Source organism: Motacilla alba, chromosome 8 (genome assembly GCF_015832195.1).
Source record: "Motacilla alba alba isolate MOTALB_02 chromosome 8, Motacilla_alba_V1.0_pri, whole genome shotgun sequence".
Taxonomy (NCBI): Eukaryota; Metazoa; Chordata; class Aves; order Passeriformes; family Motacillidae; genus Motacilla; species Motacilla alba.
Window position 1 is genome coordinate 6,037,631 of NC_052023.1, and position 20,931 is coordinate 6,058,561.

Here is a 20,931-nt window from a genome sequence, read left to right on the forward strand (position 1 = left end):
AACCAAAGCAACAGAGCTTGTTTCAAGCCTGTGTTGCAATGCTTTAAATATCTAGGTACAACTATGCTACAGATGCTTATTTAGCTAGAGGAATATGCTGTAGCTTTGATTGGAAAGGTGAAGATTTTTTTAGAATTTCCAGTTTCTGATGAATGGAAAGTGAGGAATTTTATTTATTTTATGAAAGTGTGATCCTTTATTTTGAAGGATCACACTTAACAGAATAAATAGCCTTGATCTTCAAAGTTCCTCTTTCCACATCTTTCCTTTTCCTTCCATTTAAACTTCCCCTTTGGGCATAATCAGGAAGTTCCTCTTTAATCAGATAATGAGAAAAATAATAGCAGAGTGTAAACTGTAGTAAATATTTGTCAGGGCAAATGTTCATTTAGGATCTGATATCTGGGTTCTTTTTATTTTATTGTGTGTGGTTTAGCAGTAAACTAAAACTTTCTCAGCTTGAGTTAAGAGCTTAGAGTAGACCTGCTTTACTTCAACACAGAAATGCTTTCTTCTGTATCTATAAGAGCAAACAAATAAATAGTTCTAGATTGATTAACAATCTGCTGCTATTAAAATATGAAGTTTCTTAATTTTGGTTTATACCAGTAATGCAATCTAATAGCTTTTCACTATGGTATTTCATTTAGAAATGTTAGGTTTATTGTTCAAATTCAAACTTCAATGTGTGTGTTGGTTTATTAACAGAGTCCTTACGAAAGTAAATATCTACAGAAGATTGTGTAAAAACTGTAATGCTTAATGTTTTTCTGCATCTATGGAAGGAGGAAAGATTCCATATGCTGTCTAGAGAGAAACACTCATGATTTTTTAATAACAGTAACACTTGTCAGTTGTATGGGTTTGTTCCCTTTCTTAAAGCTATTGTTATGTCTGACTGATGAGAATTTATTGATGATAATTCCCCTGTCATCAGCAGTCATTTAAACTTGAATAAATGTCTGTAGAGGCAGGCTTGATATGACACAGCAGATCACTCCGTGTGGAGTGTCTGAGCAGATCGTGGTTCCAAGCCAACCTTCCTGCTCCTGCCTGAGCTTCCCAACAGACAGATCCAAAATCTGACAGGCAAAGGGCATTCGTGGGCTCTGCTGGCCTGTGGGAGTGTCCCCTGGCTGCTGTGAGCACAGGCATGGCTGTGTTTGCAGGGGTTAATAGATGGAATCTGATGCAATCCCTCCCACTTTTCCTAGCAGTTTTCATTAGACAAGTGCTCCATAGCAACAGTGAGATCACTGGAGACAGTATTTCATTGATTTCTGCCTCCCGCCCCCTTCCATTTTTGAGCCATTCTTATCACTGGAGTGCAGTTGGTGGAAAGACAGGGGGGTTTATGCAGAACACTTCTGTGGGCTTCTGTCTTGTAAATAATTTGGAAAGCAGAAATCCCTCACATCTTTTTTGTTTAATGTTTCACTATGTATTTAAAGAGAGATACAGGCTTAGGGGGCTGGATAACTGTACCTGCTGTAGCTGATGTTCTTAAGTATTCTTGCATTGTTTGCTGGTCTTCCAGGGAAAAGAATAATGTAGAGCAAGATCTGAAGGAGAAAGAAGATGCCATCAAGCAGAGGACAAGTGAGGTCCAGGTAAATAAACCACCGAATTATTGTTCAGGCACCTGATATTGCACCATGTGCTGTTTTAGTGACAGTGGGATTACTGAGTCTTTAGATCACGTCACTTATCCAGTAAAAAGAAAAAAAAAAAAAGGTAGCTAAGAAAAAGAATGTACTGTGAAGTGTATTTTATATATAATTTTGGGTTTGTGTAGGTGTATATATTTATATAAATGTGCAAGCTCCTATAGGATATATAGCATGCATGGAGTTTTAAATGAAAAATGTTACAAAAGACTAGATTTTTCTTCTTTTTTTTAAGTAAGATTATCTACTGTGTAATTAAAACTAAAGAGGACACTGTAGCACTGTAAATTAATTAATAAACTTAAGTGGCTGAATTAAAAGGGCTTGTGTATCAGGCTGTTTCTTAAGAGGCACAGTAATTACCAGCTAGGGAGAAATGTTGCCTCAAATTAATTTTGCCTAATATAAGTGAATTTTAAAGAGAATCTGTTGATTTTTATTTGAAAGGATTATATTGAATTTCTTGAATAACTGAAAATCTAAATTTACAAGTGTTTTGCAGATGTTAAAATTATGCAGTCAGCATCAGTGTTTAGAGTGCTGACAGACTAAGCAAGCTCTGAATTAAATATTGCAAAGCAATATTTCAGTTAAATTCTCGGTTGCTGTTTAAAATATCTTCAATGTGATATCTGACCACTTATATTTATTTCTAAATTTATTTTAAGCATCTATAATTTTCCATAATCTTTACTTAAGAGCAAATAATGCAAGATTTCGGCATTTCGATTTCGGTCAGGCTGAAAAAGAGCTAATGTGTTACAAGAGTTGTGAATTTTGTGCAGGGTTATTTAATATCCTTGGAGTCTGGATGATAATTAATAGTGTGACCTTTGAGGAGATAATCAGATGCTGGCCTGTTGGTCATGCTGGCAGCAGCTCCAGCAGCTGCAGGAATGCGTGTGGAAGTTGCCCATGCCTGAGCTCCACGGTCATTCCCCTCCCCACCCTGCAGATTTCCCTTTCCCACTGTTCACAGAATTCTCAGGGGTATTCCTGGCTTTGCACACAGGATTATTTTGTTGGTGTCTTCTGGAATCTGTGTTGGCTCATGTGAGGCTTGAGTTCTGTGGTGCTTTTGCACAAAAGGTTTGTAAGCTTGATAAAATCCTTACCTTGAATGTTCCAGCGTCATCCGTGTGTGTTTGATAGGCAGCAGCATCACAGAATCCCCTGAGTCTCTGCATCCTGAGCAGTGGTGTTGGAAGCAGCTCTCAGGTCTTTAACCTGTTAGTAGTCACACAAGCTATTTGTTAAATATAGCTACAGAGTTCTGTCAGTCTGCAGAGAAGGAACAGTCTATTATGGGCTTGTCAGAAAACTGAGAAAGCTCCAGGATCAAACAGGAAATGGCTGCAGTATTTATTTAATCTGATGGCCCTTTATCTTTTCTTATTCCTGACTGGTGGAGGACCTGCATGTTTCAACAAACTTTCTAGAACTTCAGAGAATAATGGGAAAGATAAGGATATCTTTCCCTCATGCATTTTTTTTCTAATTTTATTAGTTTGCTCTAACCTGCCTCCTTGTTTCAAGCTGGTTTTGTGGCATATCACTTCAGGGTTTCTGATACCAGAATTCCTTCCATAGACCTGTTTGTAGTCTCAAATATAGCCATGATCAGTGATCAATCAAACTGATTTGTGTAGCTGAAGGGAAAGAATGACCATTTTTTCTTCTATGAAATAATTTCAAAGCTGTGTAAATAGGTACTAAAAAGCAAAGGCAGAAAAAGAGTTGTAAGGAAGATGTAGCATATTGACGGGGTTTATGTGCTTGTTAAAATATCAGCTCTTTAGTAGCAGAGACTAAGGGGTGTTTTCTCAAAGTTACATGCACTGAGTATCCCTCAGAATTGGATTTTCTTTTTCTCTATTGCAGTGCACCAAAGCCATTAGAAATTCAGTGAAGTTTTACTTTTCTGTCCTCTTGCAGGCTTGACATTTTCTAGCACATGTATTGTCTTGGGAAGGACAGAGTGGCAAGCTATTAAATCCATTGTCCATGGAAATATGGATTCCTAAACTTTCCTTATCCTACACTATACTGGCATAAAGAGTTACAATGATCAGAAATCTGATACAAGGATTACTATTACCATCAGAATGGCAGTTTGTAACACCTCGAGTATCTTAGTGGTTTTCATTTAGAGTCTCATTCAGTGCTTGAGCATGAAGATGCTGCTTCCATGCTGAAGGGTGTTCTTTGAAATTGAAGCTTAATTGGAGCCTGGTTTACTTCATGAAGAGGCAACTTTGAGTATGATAGCCAGTTTTGTTGTTTTATCTATTGCAGCCTTTAATTCTGGAGAGGTTAGGTGCGTATGTGAACAAAAACCACTACAGGTTTTAGGTTTGGTTGGGCTTTTTATCTTCTTTTCTCTTCTGGCAGCCATCAGGCTTAGTTAGGTCTCTTCAGTGCTTCTCTACTGCTGTGCCTAGGACAGACAAAAGTGGAGGTGGTCTATATTTAGCTTCTGTGGATCTGAATTCTTGCTTCCTCTAGGAAAAAGGAGGCTGAAGTCTCTTTAAGCTGTTACTTTTTTCCTCCACTGCTTGAGTTAGCTGTCAGCTGATCCTTGCTTTTCAAAGCCATGTGAAAATGAATGGATCAAGAGTGTCCCAATTATCCAAGTCAGTAGCTGCTCTGAGAGCTTTTTGTGTGCATGCTAGTTTTTCTCAGCTGGGTTAGCAATAACCAGTATTTTTCCTAGCCTGACTGCTGTATACTGACATACTCTTCACTGAAATTCAGATTTAATTTGGGGGAGTTTTGGCGGGGGGCTTTTTGTGGTTTGGTTTGAGAGATTTTTTTTTGCATGGTTTTGTGGTTGATTTTTAATGTAAAAGCATCTATGATGTATCTTTGGGTAGCCCTCCAGTTGTCTTGAGGTTGCCTAATTCCCCAGCATCTGACTGCTGCAGAAAGGCATCATATGCCTTTCTATTCCTATCTGCCTTTTTGTCCTCGTTATGTGGAGGTGTTAGCACATAGCACATGGATAAATGTCTCCCTCACCAAAAAGAACCCAAACAAAACACCCCTAGAAAAGGATTGTAGCTTAGAGCAGCACACAAATGTATGATCTAATCAGAATTTCAAGTCTGCTTGCTTTCTTATACTTCTGAATTTTTTTTCTCTCTGATCATTTTTTACTGTTTTTGATGATTCTTCCTGAAATTGCTGTATTTTCTCAGAAAGGCTGCAATCTTCTCTTTTCATCTAATACTTTTCCTTTTGTATTAATCCTTTTTGATCTCCCTGTATTATTTCTTCCTCCTGACTTTGACGATTCTTTCTTCTTCCTAAATTCTTTCCTTGACATGTTTTTCAGTGTTGTCTCTGCAGCTTGTTGAGGTATAACCATTCCTGTTGCTCAGAAATGAAGTAATTATTTTATGATGCTACTTAATGTACTTAAAACACATGACACATACTTGCTACTCTTTCATAAATCAAAAAATTCCATATTGTTGTGTATGAAATGTGCATTTTTTACCTGTAGTGGTACATAGAAAATACCTTTTTGGCTGATCCTTGCAAAATTGGGGGCACGAATGTCCTGGGAGGCAGTGCATTTGGGTTAATGGTCTTTCACCATGCTCCAAAAAACAGTTCCTATTTTTGGCCTTGTGTGTTTGAAGGGAGAAGGAGCAGAATAAAGTGATGAAATTATAAAATCCCAAAATGTTTTGGGTAGGAAGGAGCCTCAAAGCCCATCTCATTCCAGCCCCCTGTCATGGGCAGGGTCACCTTGGTAACATATCCCACATTGCTCCAAGCCACATCCAACCTGGCCTGGGACACTTCCAGAGATGGAGCAGGCACAGCTTCTCTGGGCAGCCTGTGCCAGGGCCTCCCCTCCCTCACAGTGAAGGATTGCTTACTAATGTCCCATCTAAACCTGCCCTCTGTCAGTGTAAAGCCATTCCCCTGTGTCCTGGAACTCCATGTCCTGATAAACAAGCCCCTTTTTGTTCCTGGAAGGGGCTTTAAGGTCTTCCTGGAGCCTTCATTTCTCCAGGATGAACAACCCCAGCTCTCTCAGCTTGTCTTGATAACAGAGGTCCTCCTGCCCTCTGACCATCTCCATGGACTCCTCTGGGCTCACTCCAACAGGTCCATGTTCTTAATAAGAAACTCAGTAAAACATAGTGCTAAAGCACAGGACAGAGACACTGTGGCAGCCCAAATAAAGACAACTTTGAAATTCAGAATGAAAACCTGACCTCTGTGTGAGGAAAACAGTTCATTTGTGTGTTGGTGTATGATCTCAATGAGATTTGTTTTACTGAAGAAAAGCAAAGGCAAACAAGCTGATTATTTTTATGTCATTGAATTAGAATCTGAGAGTACCTGCTTGTCTGGTATCCATGAAGGCTTCTGGAAAATAATTTGTTGATACTTGGGAATCTGAGTTAGCACTGCAGATTGTGCTGCGGAATTCAGTGGTTAAGGGGAGAGAGGGAACAAATGTCAAGCTGCTGTGTTTTATTTCAGGATCTCCAGGATGAAGTAAAGAGGGAGAGCAGTAATCTGCAGAAGCTGCAAGCTCAGAAACAGGAAGCACAGGAAACCCTTAATGATCTTGATGAGCAGAAGGCCAAGTTGGAAGAACAACTTAATGACATCAGGCAGAAGTGTGCAGAGGAGGCCCATTTGGTAAGGTCTGGTGGCCAGCGCCCTTGGGAAGCATAAATGCCTCATCTTGAAGAACTCAGCCTTACAGAGTTCCAGTTGTTGGGGCAGGAAAAAAGCTTTAATGAATAAATAGCCTGAGTGTCAAGGTTTTGTGACCAACAGAGCATAGAAAATACATCTCTTGCTTCAGTGTTCCTAATTTAGTGTCAGTGTGTCAACAAACATATTGAGATATACTTGCACACAAATAAGGTTTAAAGCAGAAATATCTGTGTTGGTCAGAAGAACAGCTAAAATACTCTGTTCTTATTGAGACCAATAGAGAATTAACTGTTAATTTGGGTATGATCTATAATGTCTGCAATAGCTATGAGATTTTTTTTTACTTTTTCTGGTTATAAATAATAGTATTTGGATGTGTTTAGAAGTGTTGTTTGGGATTTTGGGTGTGGGTTTTGGTTTTGGGTTTTTGTTTTTTTTTATTTGAAATGCTGTTCATGCTTTAGATTGCCATGCTGAAGGCTGAAATAACAAGCCAGGAATCAAAGATTTCAGCCTATGAAGATGAACTGACCAAAGCCCAAGAGGAGCTGAGTCGCCTGCAGCAAGAAACTGCAGAGCTTGAACATTGCATAGAGTCTGGGAAAGCACAGCTGGGACCTCTTCAGCAACATCTGCAGGATTCACAACAGGAAATCAATTCAGTAAGGCAGTGTGAAAGACCCACCCCCCAAAAATATTTTGAGCTGGAAACCTTTCCTGTGGTTTGCCTTAAGGGGAAGGCGTTGTTTTCTTTTTTCTTCACTGTTTCCTTTTTTCTTCACTGTTTCCTTTTTTCTTCACTGTTCGCTCATGTCTTTAGTTACTTACACATGTGTTCTGTGCTAGTAGCTGTTAGGATTTTTAGAGGCTGACTTAAGTCACTCAAAATACTTCATGGTCTTTCTTTTATTAATTAAAGGGATTAATTTATTATAGTCCATAAATAATTTGTCATAATGTAATGAATGAAAAATGGATGATGCAGACTTAAATTCTCTGTGTCCAGTAGTTATTGAAGTTTTCATCCTCCATGGCCTGGGGCATGCTCTCACTATTCTTTAATTGATGTGAAGCCACTATAAAATTACTCATAGCATTTACTTAGTGCATTGTTGAGGAGGGAAAGTGAGGTGGATGGAAGAAGAAATTGGGTTGAGATTAGACCCTGAGAGGCAGAGAGCCCTGTGTTTTGAGGTGGCTGCTGTTGCATGAGCACTTTCAGTTTCTCTGTGTAACCAGTGATTTGTTATAACTTTGGTGATGCACAAGCTCACACACCCTTTCCTCATGGTTCTCCTTCCCTGTTGCCAGCTGTGTTATGTATTAGCCGCTCACACTGATACGAAGTTGAAAACAAAAGGCAAAGTCTACCTTTGAACTCTAGAAATGGCTTCAGGGTTGGTCATTTCACACAATTCACATCTGTAACTTGCCTGCGAGTCTTACAACATTCATAATTTTAAAATATGGCTTTTAGTTTAGAAACTGAGAAGTAAACAAATGGATTTTTTCATCATTTCATCACAGGTGGAGAGAAGGTTATACCACTACAGTGTTTTTATATGACAATAGGTGCTTGCCAGGAACAGATTTGAGACTGATAATATAAGTGGTTGTGCTTGACTGTACTACAGACATTTTTTTTCACTAAGTTTTATAACAGTACTCCTGATTTTATTGCTCTTGACTCCTAAATAAGGAGCAGTAGATGCTTTGGTGTTTTAGGCAAGATTATCTAATGGCTGGTCTGAGGCCAGTTAACTTGAAAGACACCTGGTGCTTTGCTGACCCTCCAATAACTCTGTTAGGTGACTGAGCTAGCAGAGTTCAGTGGGATTTAGGCACCCAAGTATCTGGACTAGGTTTATTCTTTTGTATAACCTGCCAGATCCAGTAATTCCTTCATAACTGGCAGGTTGGTTGTAAATGTTTGCTGTAAGGCACTGCATTAAGCATATTGCTGAAATAATAACAGATGAATATAAGTGTCTGCTTAGGAAGATATACTTGGCTTTTGTAGACTTCAGAAGTCATGTGGGACATGATAATGAAATCATAATGTTCCCTCTTGGAAGATGAGAGTTCTGATAAAGCAGCCTTTTTAATTTTGAGTTTAAGGAAATTGCAAATACATAATCTAGGAAAAAAACCCAACCCCCCCCCCACACGCACAAACCCCAGTCCAAAACAAAAATTAAAAAAAAAAAGCCTAACCAAAACTCCCCAGCAAAACCAAACAAACAAAAAAAATCCTGAAACCTTTGCAACTTCTCTAATGAGTTTGAATAGCAACAAGTCTTGGTGTTGCCAGTGACACAATCTTCTTCCTTGGCAGAAGGTGTGTCCTTCAAGCAGTCTGCACTTCTGCTAAGTTTTCTGCTTATCTCTCAATTTTCACCATTTGATTGACAGAATAAGTTTTTTCTTATATTTGCTTTTGAAAATAAGATTTTCAGAAAAGTATCACCCACCTTATATTTAGGAGGGGATGGCCATTTACTGGCTTCCATGTGCTGCCATACTGATGCTAATACATTTATTTCTGTTTACAGGTGCAGACAAAGCTTCTTGAGCTGAAAGAACTGGAAAATAACCAATTTAGTTGGCACTCTCAGCCCCATAGTACACTTGTTAATGGAACTGTGGATCATTCTAGTCTTAGCAACAGCAGCAGTGAAACTGCAAACCTTAATGAGAATGCTGAGAGGGAAAGTATAGCAGAAGAGGAACAAACAAACAGTGTGTCTCCAGTGAGTAGTGTTTTGCCTGCTTGATCACGATGCATTGCAGCCTTGAAGTTGGAATAAGTTAAGAATGTACCGAGATTGATTATGTTTTTAAACACTTGCACAACTGAAATTGCAGGGTGTTTTTCTGAGGGACTGTGTTTCCACATATCTGAAAGTTCATAAGCAGAAAAGGAGGTAATTTTAGTTTGCCTGAAAAGTAGCAGTAACATTTTTTTTTCTGTATTTATTTCCAAAGCAAAATATCATAAATTGAATAGCAGAATTAACATTAAAGGAGAGTAGCTGTCTCCATTTGATGCAGTGAGAGCAGAATAAGGAAAAGTACAGAAAATCCAGAACTGTCTTGCTTTAAATGTTCCTCCTTATGTCTCACTAGATTCATGATTGATTGATTTTTTAAACTTTTACAGGGTTTATGGAATACTAAAGTATGTGCTGTAATAAGTATGAACCTCTTGAAGTATGCTTTTGTATATTCTGTGATTCTATTTAAAATTAAAATTTTTATTGTGCAGTCTTATATTTACTTATTTATGGTGAACTGCTTTTACCCTTGTACAGATAAGGAATAGTCCTGAAACAGCAGTCTCTGTAGGAGAAGAGAAAGAAACCCCAGCTGCAACTGTTACCAAAAAAGTGAGTTTCTTCAGGTTTGGGGGAGGAAAAAGTAGGTTAAAAAAAATCCTGGTTAAACTGTTTCAGGCTTGCATGATGGTCATACAACAATAGAGGAATAATTGTCACTTCCTACTGGTTTTATTGAAAGTGATGTCTTGAAAACCTTTCATCTCGTGTAGCAGGAAGGTTGTTGAACAATATTTTGGATCTCCATTGATAAATTATATAGAATTCTGGCTGTCTCTTTGCCTGAAGCTTTAAGAAACCACTGAATGGTAACAGGAGATGACATAAGTGTTTTCTATCCTTGCAAGTCTTAAAAATTTAATATGTTTCTCTCTGTTTGCATTGCCCAGGAAGATCCATTTGATGCTGAATCTCATCCGTTGCCTGATCTAGTTTCTGAAGCCAGCTTAGAGTTCTTCCAGTCTGACCCTTTTGTTGGCAGTAAGTAAACATTTCTCTCTTAAGTGCAGCTTTGCAGGAACAGGTCTTGTGTGAATGCATCAGACTCATCTTCACCTTAAGACTGCTCTTTATAGAATAAATCTGAAGATGTGTGGGTGACAGGAGCCTGAAGCCAGTAGCGTTACAGAAATAGAAGTGATAGAAATTAGAGTTCTGGGGTGTTTCTCCTTCCTTCATCTGGACTTCCTAATGAGCTCTGAAAATTGCTCCCTTCCCTCACTGCTCCTCCTGAGGACTTCTCTTCCCCATCCCCTCCCTGCCTCTGCCCTGGTGGCATTTTGGCTGTAAAGGTGTGGACAGGCTTGTGATACGTGTGGCGTCAGTGATCTGACTGACAGCCCAATCCACAAAGAGGTCAGCAGAGGGTTCTCTGGGCTGTGCTGTGGGGAGGGTGTGGGTGGTTCAGAATGAATGGCTGTGGCCTACTTCTGGGGAGTTTGGCTCTCAGAACAAGGTAATGTGGAGCTGCACCATCTGTTCATCTTGAGGAAGTGCTGGGCTTTATTTTAAGAACTTGCCATTGACGAATGATGTTGCTCTGCTCTTATTTTTTATGGAAGGAGTGATCTGCCTATATGGAGCCAATTGGGAAAGGGGAGTTATTTTGAATTAACTGCTGAAGCAGATGTTTTCAGCCACATTAATATGATTTTACACCCTTTCAGATCAACATGGTCTGATCAATTTAGCTTGTATTGCTTTGAAAGGAAAATAAGCTGAATTTGTTTCAGATCACTTGGCTTCTGAAAGAATGTCAGTGCAGATTGAATATTTTTAATTAATAAATTAAACTGATTTAAAACAGCTTGAATGTTTCTATGTAGATACTGCTTGATTTTTGTTTATATTGAAGTGGTCTTACAGCACATGACAAGGCCTTTCTTTCAGAACAGAAAAGGTCTGTCTGTTGAGAACCAAACTTTTAGGCTTTGAGCACTCAGTATATTCAGGGGTAGATAGCCACAGCTAAGAGACAGGGTATCTGTCTCTCAGAGGAACATGAGAAAGTAGAAATTAGTTGGGATCATGCATCCAGTACTGAAGATAACACTTAGGAGCTACCATCCACAGTGTCTGTGACAATTAAACAAGCCTGGGACTCATCTCAGTAGCTGGCCTGGATTACTGCAGTGGTAATACTGCAGAATGTGGGTGTTTGTGGACAACAGCCAACGGAAATGCAGCTTGGAGATGGCTGATTCTGTGTGTGTTTCATGATGGTCATAAGCTCTGTAATGAATATTTGCTTTTCTTTTGAACAGATGATCCCTTCAAAGATGACCCTTTTGGAAAAATTGGTAAGTAACTTTATAACTCATAATGTGTTTGTTTTTCTAAATGGTTCTTGCTAGTGGGGAAAATTGTCACCACTTTCAGAGAAAAAAAGTAGGTGGTAATGCCACAAAAAGTCGTGATAGAATATATGTGACATTGGCACCTGGCCACTTGTGTAAAAGCTTTTCAGAGAAGTCCATTGCCAGTGAATTTTGCTCTTGTTGGAGGTTCCTTAGCCAGGATTTAAGTGTGTGAAGGTGATGAACAGAAGGCCCCAAACACTTGCTGCCTGTTTTATTTGCAAAGTAGTAGGACTGAGCTGTTTTAAAGGCTCTTAACATACCAACTTCCTTTAGAATCAGTATTGAACAGGTGGGAAGTCTCTCTTTAGGTCAACTGTATAGGCAATGTCATTGAATTGTTTGCTTGGTCCTGAGTGAAGTTACTGGTGGCAAAAAAGGCAAATAACCAGTGGGAGAGCAATAGTAAAATAGAGTTGAGCACCAAGTGCCAGATAGAAACATCAATTGGGCTTGGGAAGTGCAGGAGAGGAGGGCAGGAGAGTTCTTAGGAGCATTAGGTTTTGTAAAATGCTTCATTTTTAGGGACTTGGTTAAAAAACCTGTATGCCTAGATGATTCTGGAACTGCTGTTTTCATGATGTGCAGAAGATGTTGCCTTGTCTGATGTTTTGAATCACAGAATACAAATTATTCACAGGCGAATTTCATACTTCAAAGGTCCTTGGGCTTAAATGTGTCACTTTGCAGCAGTATGAAAAAAGGTGATACATTGTTTAGATTTTAAGATATCATCTAAGTAAAGCAAGCAGAAATATTAGGGAGATGTTTACTTTTTAGATCCCTTTGGTGGTGATCCCTTCAAAGGCTCAGACCCTTTTGCAGCTGACTCTTTCTTCAAACAATCCTCCACCGACCCTTTTGTGACTGCTGGCACTGATCCGTTTAGTTCTGCAGACAACAGTAATAATACCACAGTAAGTCTGGTGTCACACCTTTTACTGCTTTCTCTATGTGATTCGGACAAAATAACCTACTTTCTACATTTAGACATGCTTTAAAAAATTGATACTCAGAAATCATACAGAGGTTACCTCTGATCCCCCAAGTCTGTCTTGTCTTTTTGTGTTCTATTTTCTAGGAATAGTCACAGATGAAATAGAAGTAAATATAAAAACATGTTTTAAGTATTTCATTGTGGATCTTCATTGCTCCAAGCTAAGAGCCTTTCACAGGCCTTAACTAATTAAGCTCTGTCATTATTTAACATTATTTAACAATGACTTAAGCTCTGTTAAGCTTTAGAGCTCTCCAACAACTCTGTTAGTTGGTGGAATGTAATAAATGGAAAGAAAGCCAGGATCAACCTCACTAGGTTGTGTTCAGGCACTTGATTTTTTTGCCTCCACACGCTATAGGGTCAAGAACTATGTGCTGTATTTTACCTGAAATCTGATGTGTTATATGAGGTTTCCCCTCAGAAAAGTCAGATTGTTCTATAGGTGTATGTTTAGGTTTTGGTGTGGTTTGTTGGTTTTTTTTTTTAATAAGAATCACCAAAGGTCTCTTGTAATGTGTAGATATCTACTGGATGTACCTCTTCCAAGGGTACTTCAGTCTAACTTCTAGCTCACATTATAAATGAGCAGTGACTGAATACTCTTGAGTCTTTAATAAGGTAGAGTTGGGCATAAAACTCTCTCTGGTGTAGACTAGAACTTGTTGAGTATGTAATACTTAAAGCTGATAGACAAACAATTTAAGCTGCTGAAATTCTTCATGCCATTAACTTTGTCTCCATTCTTTTGCCATCTCCTTTCCTTTTCAGTGTTGTTTTTGTTCATGCCTCACTTCCAGCTTTGTGTATGCATAAAACATGTGTAGACATGTATAAAACTCAGATACATGTGGACTAAGAAGCAAGTTAAGTGGCTGTAGAGTGTGCCTGAGGTGGACCCACAGCAGCCAAGAGTGAGAAATCACTGCACCTGACAGTGGTGGTCCTGCCCTTCCCCATGGTGTGCACATTGTGCAGATCTCAGGGTCCTGTTACATACCACAGCCTACACCTCCAGCCTTAAAAATTAGATTTCTACAATTTGTAGTACTCAGCACACTATCCTTTTCAAAGTCTTGATGTTCTAATGTAATCAATTCTTGGTCTTATTACAGTCCAAAGGAAGAAAAAAACAGGGAGGTCAGAGCTGGGGTGTGGGATTAGCAGTGGATTCTTGAGATCTGTACTTCAGAACTGAAGTTAAGCATTCATCCTAAATGCTTTACTACACCTCTCTGGAGTGTTGAAATCTTAGATCTCCTTGAAGATGGCTCTGGTTGTAGAAATCTGAGACCAAACTGAGCAGTAGATATTACTGACTGTTGCATTAGCTGTTACCAAGAATGTTGCACATATTGTACCTTTTTTCCATCTTTTCGAAGTATTAATCAAAACAAAGAGGAAGAGTTTCTATTAATAGGCTTGTTTACTGATGCTGATAGAAGCTATTTCCAGAATGTGTTACCTTACAACTTCTAAACTAAAATAAATGGTGACTGTCTTCTTAGATTGAAGAATCTTTTAAGCTGAAAACAAATTTCCCTCCAAAGGAATTTTTTATTTTAGACAGAGATATCAAAGAAGAATGACCCTTTTGCTCCTGGTGGAACCACTGTCACTACATCAAATGATCTAGGTAAAAGTAGATTGTACATATCAAGCTTCTTGGGTTTTATTTTTGCTTTTACTTTCTTTTGTTTCTAGTCTTTTAACTGAATTTGCAGCAGAGCATTATAGGGATTTCCCATGTGTTCTGAATTTTCCCAAAAAGTGTGACCTAAGGTGCCTGTTTTCAGGGGGGAAGTTTTTAACCCAAAATTGACTCTATCTGTAGTGTGTATCACTGAAGACTGACTGCACAAAAACTGTTCCTCTGCTTTACTAGAACAGGGACAGTTCCTGATCTAAGTGTTTGGGCTCTTTGGATGGTCCGTACTGCTTCCCATTAGGGTTGTTTTCAGGGATTTCATGTTACTGTGTAAGTAACATCAGGATAGCTCTGCACCACGAGAGTAGATGTGGAATACAGTAACTCCTCCACTGAAATTTTTTACTGCTCCTTCTGTGACCCTCTCTCATCTGAGGGCTAAAGATGTTTTAGGGAAGGCTCTTAACTGCTGTTTTCCTAAACTGCACTGACAAGTGATAATCCAAAACAGGAATCTATGTGGGGTTTTGTATTGTAAACCTGTTCATTTTAGTTGTAGGGAAAAAATAGTGGTTTTTAGAGATGCAGAAGTGAGTATGGCACTTCCTTCTCTACTGTACAGTTGCAGTTTTCCCGTATTTTAGGCACACGAGAATGAAAAGGTACTGTTGAATTAGGCTGGGATGATATGAGGTTCAGGTACTTGATTCCACAAGTGGGTCTGCAGTCAGAAAAGAGCTCTGGTTCATGTTCATATATATGTATATATATATACACACATAATTTTTTATATATATGTCTGTATATGTATGGGTGTATGCACACAAAAAACCACCTCTGTGTGTATACATACATGTATCTCAGTAGAACATTTCCAGTAGTAGGGTTATTTGATACTTTCAGTGGAATTTAATTTTTTTTGATGTAGGAAAACATACCAGTATTTCTTTTGAATTTCTTCCTGTTCAGGAGATTTATTGTTCATAATTGGAAGTTGACACTTAGAGTTTTTGAAAAAGCTACTTAGTAACTTGGAGTGCTCACCTCATAAAATCCTTCACTTGAATTAGTTTTTGTTGCAATGTAGTAGTTGCTATGTAGTAATAATAGTAGTGGGAATTTTATTTTCAGTCTTTTATATTTAACTTTTAATCTTATTCTTTGCTTGCTTTGTGTGCATTTAGCTACAGACCCCTTTGCCTCCCTGTTTGGAAGTGACTCCTTTGAAGGTGGCTTTGCTGACTTCAGCACGCTGTCAAAGGTAATGTGGAGCTGCTGCTACTCACAGAAAATGCATGAAACTGCAGTGACAAGGCAAAGCTTACTCAGTTTCATTACAGTTTTGCCACTACTGAACATTTATAATGGCTGATTTGCTTGAAAAAGAGGTCTTGATAGCAGATTGTCCTGAAATTCTGTGAAGAATGCAATGTAATCTTTTTGGCTTGATAAATATTTTCTCTCCATTTCCAATGATGCTATAATTTATTTATTTATTTGTAAATTTGCTGAGTTTAGCAGCAAAAGTATTACTTTTGCATGTTTAACTGCTTTCATCTTTACTGTGTTGTACACAGTAACCATTCCTGATTTTTCTTTCTGTTCAATCTTCTGAAGTATGTGGACATGTGTAAAAACAATCAAAAGTCTTTTCTTTAGTCTTAGTCCAAACTTCTAGTTCTGATTTAATACTGTATTACTGAAGAGAATATCTGGTAGCACTGCACTGAAAACATGCGTGTTGCTGTTTTCTTTGTTGAAGGCCAACAATGAGGATCCCTTTAGCTCTTCCACATCAGGCTCTGTCAGCAGCGTCACCATAACTAAAAACTTGTTTGAGGAAGCACCAGCTAAAAATGAGGATGTTCCTCCTGCACTGCCCCCTAAGACAGGAACTCCCACCAGGCCCTGTCCACCACCACCTGGTAAGAGCTGACACTGAGATGTGGCAACAGCCAGCTGCTTCATGTTGGCAGAGGGACAGGAATCATGAGGGGAGGGTAAAGGGTCTGAATTTAAAATGAATGAGCAACGTGTGAAACAAGTCCGTTCCTGATCTGTTGGTTGTTTCCTCAGAATTAAGTTTTGCATGGTGTTTGGTTTGTGAAGACACAAAGGATTTAGAAAACAGGAAAAAAGACTTGTTACAAATGTGTGTAAGAACACAGCATAGCTGCAAATTAAATGGTTCCTAATGTGTTACACTGTGAATCTTGAATTAAAATATACTTAAAGTGAGAATTTAGTGTGCTTTATACATTGCAAACACAGATGGGTTTAATGGAACATGGATTAAATAGGGTTAAAGAGCTGGCTCAGGTTTCCAGGTTAACTTTTTCTAGGTGGCCTTGCCAGAGGTCTGTCTGTAGCAGTAACAATGATAAACCCAAGTTCCCTGGGCTGTTTTCTCCTCAGTGATAGAGGAGTTTCTGGGATGTTCCACGGCACAAACCACTCTTCTTTCCAGAAAAGGCTGTGATTATCATGCATAACAACACCTTCTTGTGCTTGCAGCAAGGCCATATTACAACAGGCTCCTCACTCTCAATTTGTTTTTGCAAACATAGGAAAATCTAGTATTCCTTTAAAAATTTCTGTCCTCTGTTTCATTGTCTTTAAAAACTCTACTGCATCATTTGTTTCACTGTTACACTAAGTGGATGAGTCTTAATGTGTTTTGAGAAACTAGCATGAAATTAAAAGTGAAATTGAGTCTTAAGTCTTAATTAAGTCTTGAGTGAATGAGTCTTAAGGTGTTTTGAGAAACTGGTATGAAATTAAAATCTTTTCCTCAAAAGAAGGGGAGTGCAGTAGATAGAGGAGTGCTCATAATGATGTTTAAACTCAGCTGTTTCGTTTCTAATGTTGGTGTGAGATCTGGTTCATGCTAATGCCTTGCGAGTAATCATTTCCATTGTAAATAACATTAAAACAGCTGACGTGGCAAGTGATGATAATTTGAATGTTTGATGTTGGTCCTTATTTAAACATTAAAAGGATTTCTGACTTGATTGTGTGGGAGTGGCTGTGACGTGGTGCACTTTTGGAAGGCAAGTTTCTAGGGGTGGAGCAGCAGCATCCTCAGCAACAGATAATTAGGAAAAAATAGGTGGTTTTGATATGCACACTAAAAATGTGATTGTCTTGATAACCGTTCTCAATTATTTTCCTAATGGAAATAAAATTGGAGGTACTTACATGTAATTATTTCTAATGACTTCCTTGGTTTGATTTGAAACAATGGAATGCATTTTCAAGGAAATACCCAAAAAATCTTTCTTTTAGTTCTTCTCTCTACTGGAAAGTGTGTAGAAGGGCTGTTGCCTCTGAATTCTGTTGCTTCTCTAGATACAGATAAACCCTCCATTTTTTGATTTTGGGGAGGATTTGGTGATTGTGTATTTTATATTCTTACAATTATTAGCCCTTCCCATGCAGAAATAAAACTCCCTGGTTGCCATTTGGAGATGCTTCTCCCCCATTTTTCAAGAAACACGCAGGCATTATTTGTGAATAACAGAACTGTAAAATCACAGAATGGTCTGGGTTAGAAGAGACCTTAAAGATCATTCAGTTCCAAGCCCCTGGCACAGGCAGGGACACCTTTCACTAGAGCAGGTTGCTCAGAGTCCCATCCAGCCTGGCCTTGAACACTTCCAGGGATGGGGCAGCACAGTATCATCAGTGATACATGTATAGAACATCATCAGCGAGAGAGACAGCAGGGTTATCTGGGAAGTGTCTAAGTAAATCATATATTTCCCAGGGCATGTTCTCCAAATCTCTAAATCATTCCCAGATGAGAATCTCTTTTGCTCTTATGAAGCAATTTTAGGTTAATTTTCAAAAGTGATAATATGAAATAAAAAGCACCTTTGTTCAATTCTGTGGTTTTAATCTGAAATGGAAACAGAAGCAAGTTTTAAAATAAAATACAGCCCCTGCAAGTGTGGAACCACTTGCAGAATCTGGTAGTAGAATTCAAGAAACGGCACTGAAACCTCTTGTGTAACCAGTAACATACAGAGGGAGTGGTGGGGTGAAATTCAGCTCAGCTCTTCTTGGAAGTAATTGGGTTAATGTCCTCAACTGTGTTGAAAGTTGACTATGGTTAAGCTGAAAAAAACCCAACAGAATAAGTGGGGGTTTGTCCCTGATTCTGTTTATTTGCAGCTTCTTAGGCAAAAATTAACAAAGCAGCTCAGCCTGTGAGTGCTTGTTATCATACTCCTTGTTTTAAACTGCAGAAATTCCTGTTCTTAGCATAGGGAGAGGACATGGTGTTTTGAAAACTTTTAGTAAATGTAATGTATTTCTGCTCTCCGAATAAAATTATGCTTACTTGATCCAAAGAAATAATAAAAGAACCTTGCTGGAATGATCAAAGACAGCTGATAACCAGAAGACAATACTGTGCTGACAGAATAAGGGCTCAAAACTGTTAGAAAATCTCTTTCCAAAACAGTTAATTTATATACAACCATGTTCCTGATTCATTAACATACATGTGTTCCTTTTTACCTGATTACCTTTTCAGATAGTGTGGGCTGTACCCTCATTTTTTAAATTGGCAACCCTTCCTCTGAAACTACAGCTTCACTAGTTTGTGGGAAGAGGTTGCATTCTAAGTAGCTTTTGAATGGGGTTTTTTTTACAAGTTTTGGCATGTTATTACCTGCTATCTTAAATTCATTTTAAATTCATTTTAATCTAAGGGAAAAGACCTATCAATCAAATAGACTCTTCAGATTCCTTTAAGTCGAGCGATCCATTTCAGCCTTTCCCCACCCCAGACATTCCCAAAGAACAAGAAGCAGATCTATTCTGTGATCCATTTGCTCCCACCAGCATCAGTAAAGAGGCTGACCCCAACAATTTTGCAAACTTCAGTACTGTGAGTAAACACTTTTTACATTTGTTTCAGTATAATGGCAGCTTTGACATGTTCACACTGAAGTCTTCAGTTTAATTTAAGTTATTAAAACGTATCCCATGTACACAAGGGATATTGCTTCCAGTTAAAACAGTGTTTACATTTAGTTTACAGCTGAGGCTGTCCTAAAACAAAATGCTGCGAAATGTTGTAGTTAATGTTTAAATTGCATTGGTTTTATGCCTCTTTTCATGGACACTTTCTAGCTTTTACAGGAGAGGATTTCAAAAATATCTATGTTCTAGAGATTATCCATTTTATCAATGTGTGCAGCAGATTTAAATTACAAATGTGTAACAAGCACACTGTTAACTACCCAATAAAAAATAAGCCAAAATGTGATTTTAATTTAACTGCTGCTGAACTGTTTGGTCATAATTTTAATGTACTGAGATACTGATAAACAGCCTCATAACAGTGTATGTTAATGAAATATAATTTGATGAGTTTTGAATGGTTAGTAAATTCCAGACTAATGCACAATGAAGTAAAATAGTAAGTGTCTCTTTATAACCAGAATTCATTTCATAGAAGTCGTGGTGTCCAAGCAGTAGAAGCAAATCTAAAGGTTTGTGCATGCCTATATATATATTATTTTTTTCTTTTGAGCTTTTGCGAGTAGAAGTTTTGAAAGGCATCATCTCACTTTCAAGCCTGTTAAATGCAATTTGCATTTACAGTATCTTGACCATACTGCTCTCTCTGTTCAGGCCTAATAAGCTACGTGCTTGATTGAAGTAAACTAAGGATTGTCAGGCTCTCAAAGTAGACTTGCACTGGTTGGTGTGTCTTGGAGCATGGTAGCTTCTGAAATGTGGTTATCCATCCGTGGCAGTAGTTAGGGAGACTGAGAAGCCACTTTGGAGGAGTTGCAAAAAATGTTTATTATCTTTGTGAAGGAAATAGTGTTATTTTCCAGTTATTTTCCAATTACTGAAAATACTGAGTGCACCATGGAGAAAACTCAGGTGTTTCTGCTTTTATTTCCCCAGGAAGCAGCTCCAAGCAGAGACCTGGAGTCTCTAACCTCTAACCCTTTCAGTTAATGCTGGGACATCCGTGAGCACAGGGGCTTCACCTACCTCTTAATTTTTCTGCATGTTTGCTAGGAAGAAACTTAAGCATAATCTTTTGTGTTTTATTTAAGATAATACCCTTATCTCTCTCTGATTTATAATCATTGTACCAGAGGTGTTTAGTTCACTATCAGTTCTCATCAATATACATGGAAATAATCTGTTCTTTTTTTCCCCTCTAATATCATGCTGACCTTTCTCTGTATTACTACCAGCCTTCTAACTCTACAGTTACCCTTTTCATTTTGCTGCTTCTTGGCAGCAGTATTTGTCATCTACACATTCAGAAACAGTCAGTCTGCAGCTAAATTTTTGCAGTCATTTTCACCTGGAAAAGTCATCCCTAATTGAAAGCAGGATAAATCAGGACAGCCTACAGTGTGAATAGGAGTGTGCTTTGCAAAATGTTCTCCTGATTTATTCCAAGTTTTTCTTGTATGGAGTGGTATTTAATAAAATAAATCTGTGTTTAAGTTATAGCAATTTCTGCTCAGTAACGTTTTAGAAACTTAATACTGAAATTTGAAACATGCCATATTTCATTAAAATACATCCTTTTGATGGCTTCAGTGCTCTTCTTAGCAGTTAAACCTTAGACTAATCCAATTTAGTCTATTACAACTACAAAACAAGTAATATTTGAAGACTAGAATACGTACAATTATTGAAAAACTAATTGTCCCTTAAACTGAGTATTTGGACAGTAATAATTATCACTGTGTTATTAATCTGTCTT

The 20,931-nt window shown here is 38.2% G+C and overlaps 1 protein-coding gene across 5 annotated transcripts in view; it reads left to right on the plus strand.

The window, feature by feature from the left end:
* The window catches only part of EPS15 (epidermal growth factor receptor pathway substrate 15), a 68,969-nt gene that overhangs the window by 46,093 nt on the left and 1,945 nt on the right, over nucleotides 1-20,931 (plus strand). For 2 of the 5 annotated variants that reach the window (XM_038144866.1, XM_038144867.1), the window contains exons 15-27: nucleotides 1,538-1,610; nucleotides 6,168-6,329; nucleotides 6,815-7,012; nucleotides 8,903-9,100; nucleotides 9,662-9,736; nucleotides 10,075-10,165; nucleotides 11,449-11,484; nucleotides 12,322-12,458; nucleotides 14,105-14,174; nucleotides 15,371-15,447; nucleotides 15,949-16,111; nucleotides 18,902-19,080; nucleotides 19,651-20,908. In XM_038144866.1, the coding sequence (XP_038000794.1) occupies nucleotides 1,538-1,610; nucleotides 6,168-6,329; nucleotides 6,815-7,012; nucleotides 8,903-9,100; nucleotides 9,662-9,736; nucleotides 10,075-10,165; nucleotides 11,449-11,484; nucleotides 12,322-12,458; nucleotides 14,105-14,174; nucleotides 15,371-15,447; nucleotides 15,949-16,111; nucleotides 18,902-19,080; nucleotides 19,651-19,851 (1,660 nt within the window). In that variant the 3' untranslated portion in view covers nucleotides 19,852-20,908. Of the gene's footprint in view, nucleotides 1-1,537; nucleotides 1,611-6,167; nucleotides 6,330-6,814; nucleotides 7,013-8,902; nucleotides 9,101-9,661; nucleotides 9,737-10,074; nucleotides 10,166-11,448; nucleotides 11,485-12,321; nucleotides 12,459-14,104; nucleotides 14,175-15,370; nucleotides 15,448-15,948; nucleotides 16,112-18,901; nucleotides 19,081-19,650; nucleotides 20,910-20,931 lie in introns of those variants that run through there. The other 3 variants (XM_038144869.1, XM_038144868.1, XM_038144870.1) reach the window with 3 other exon arrangements.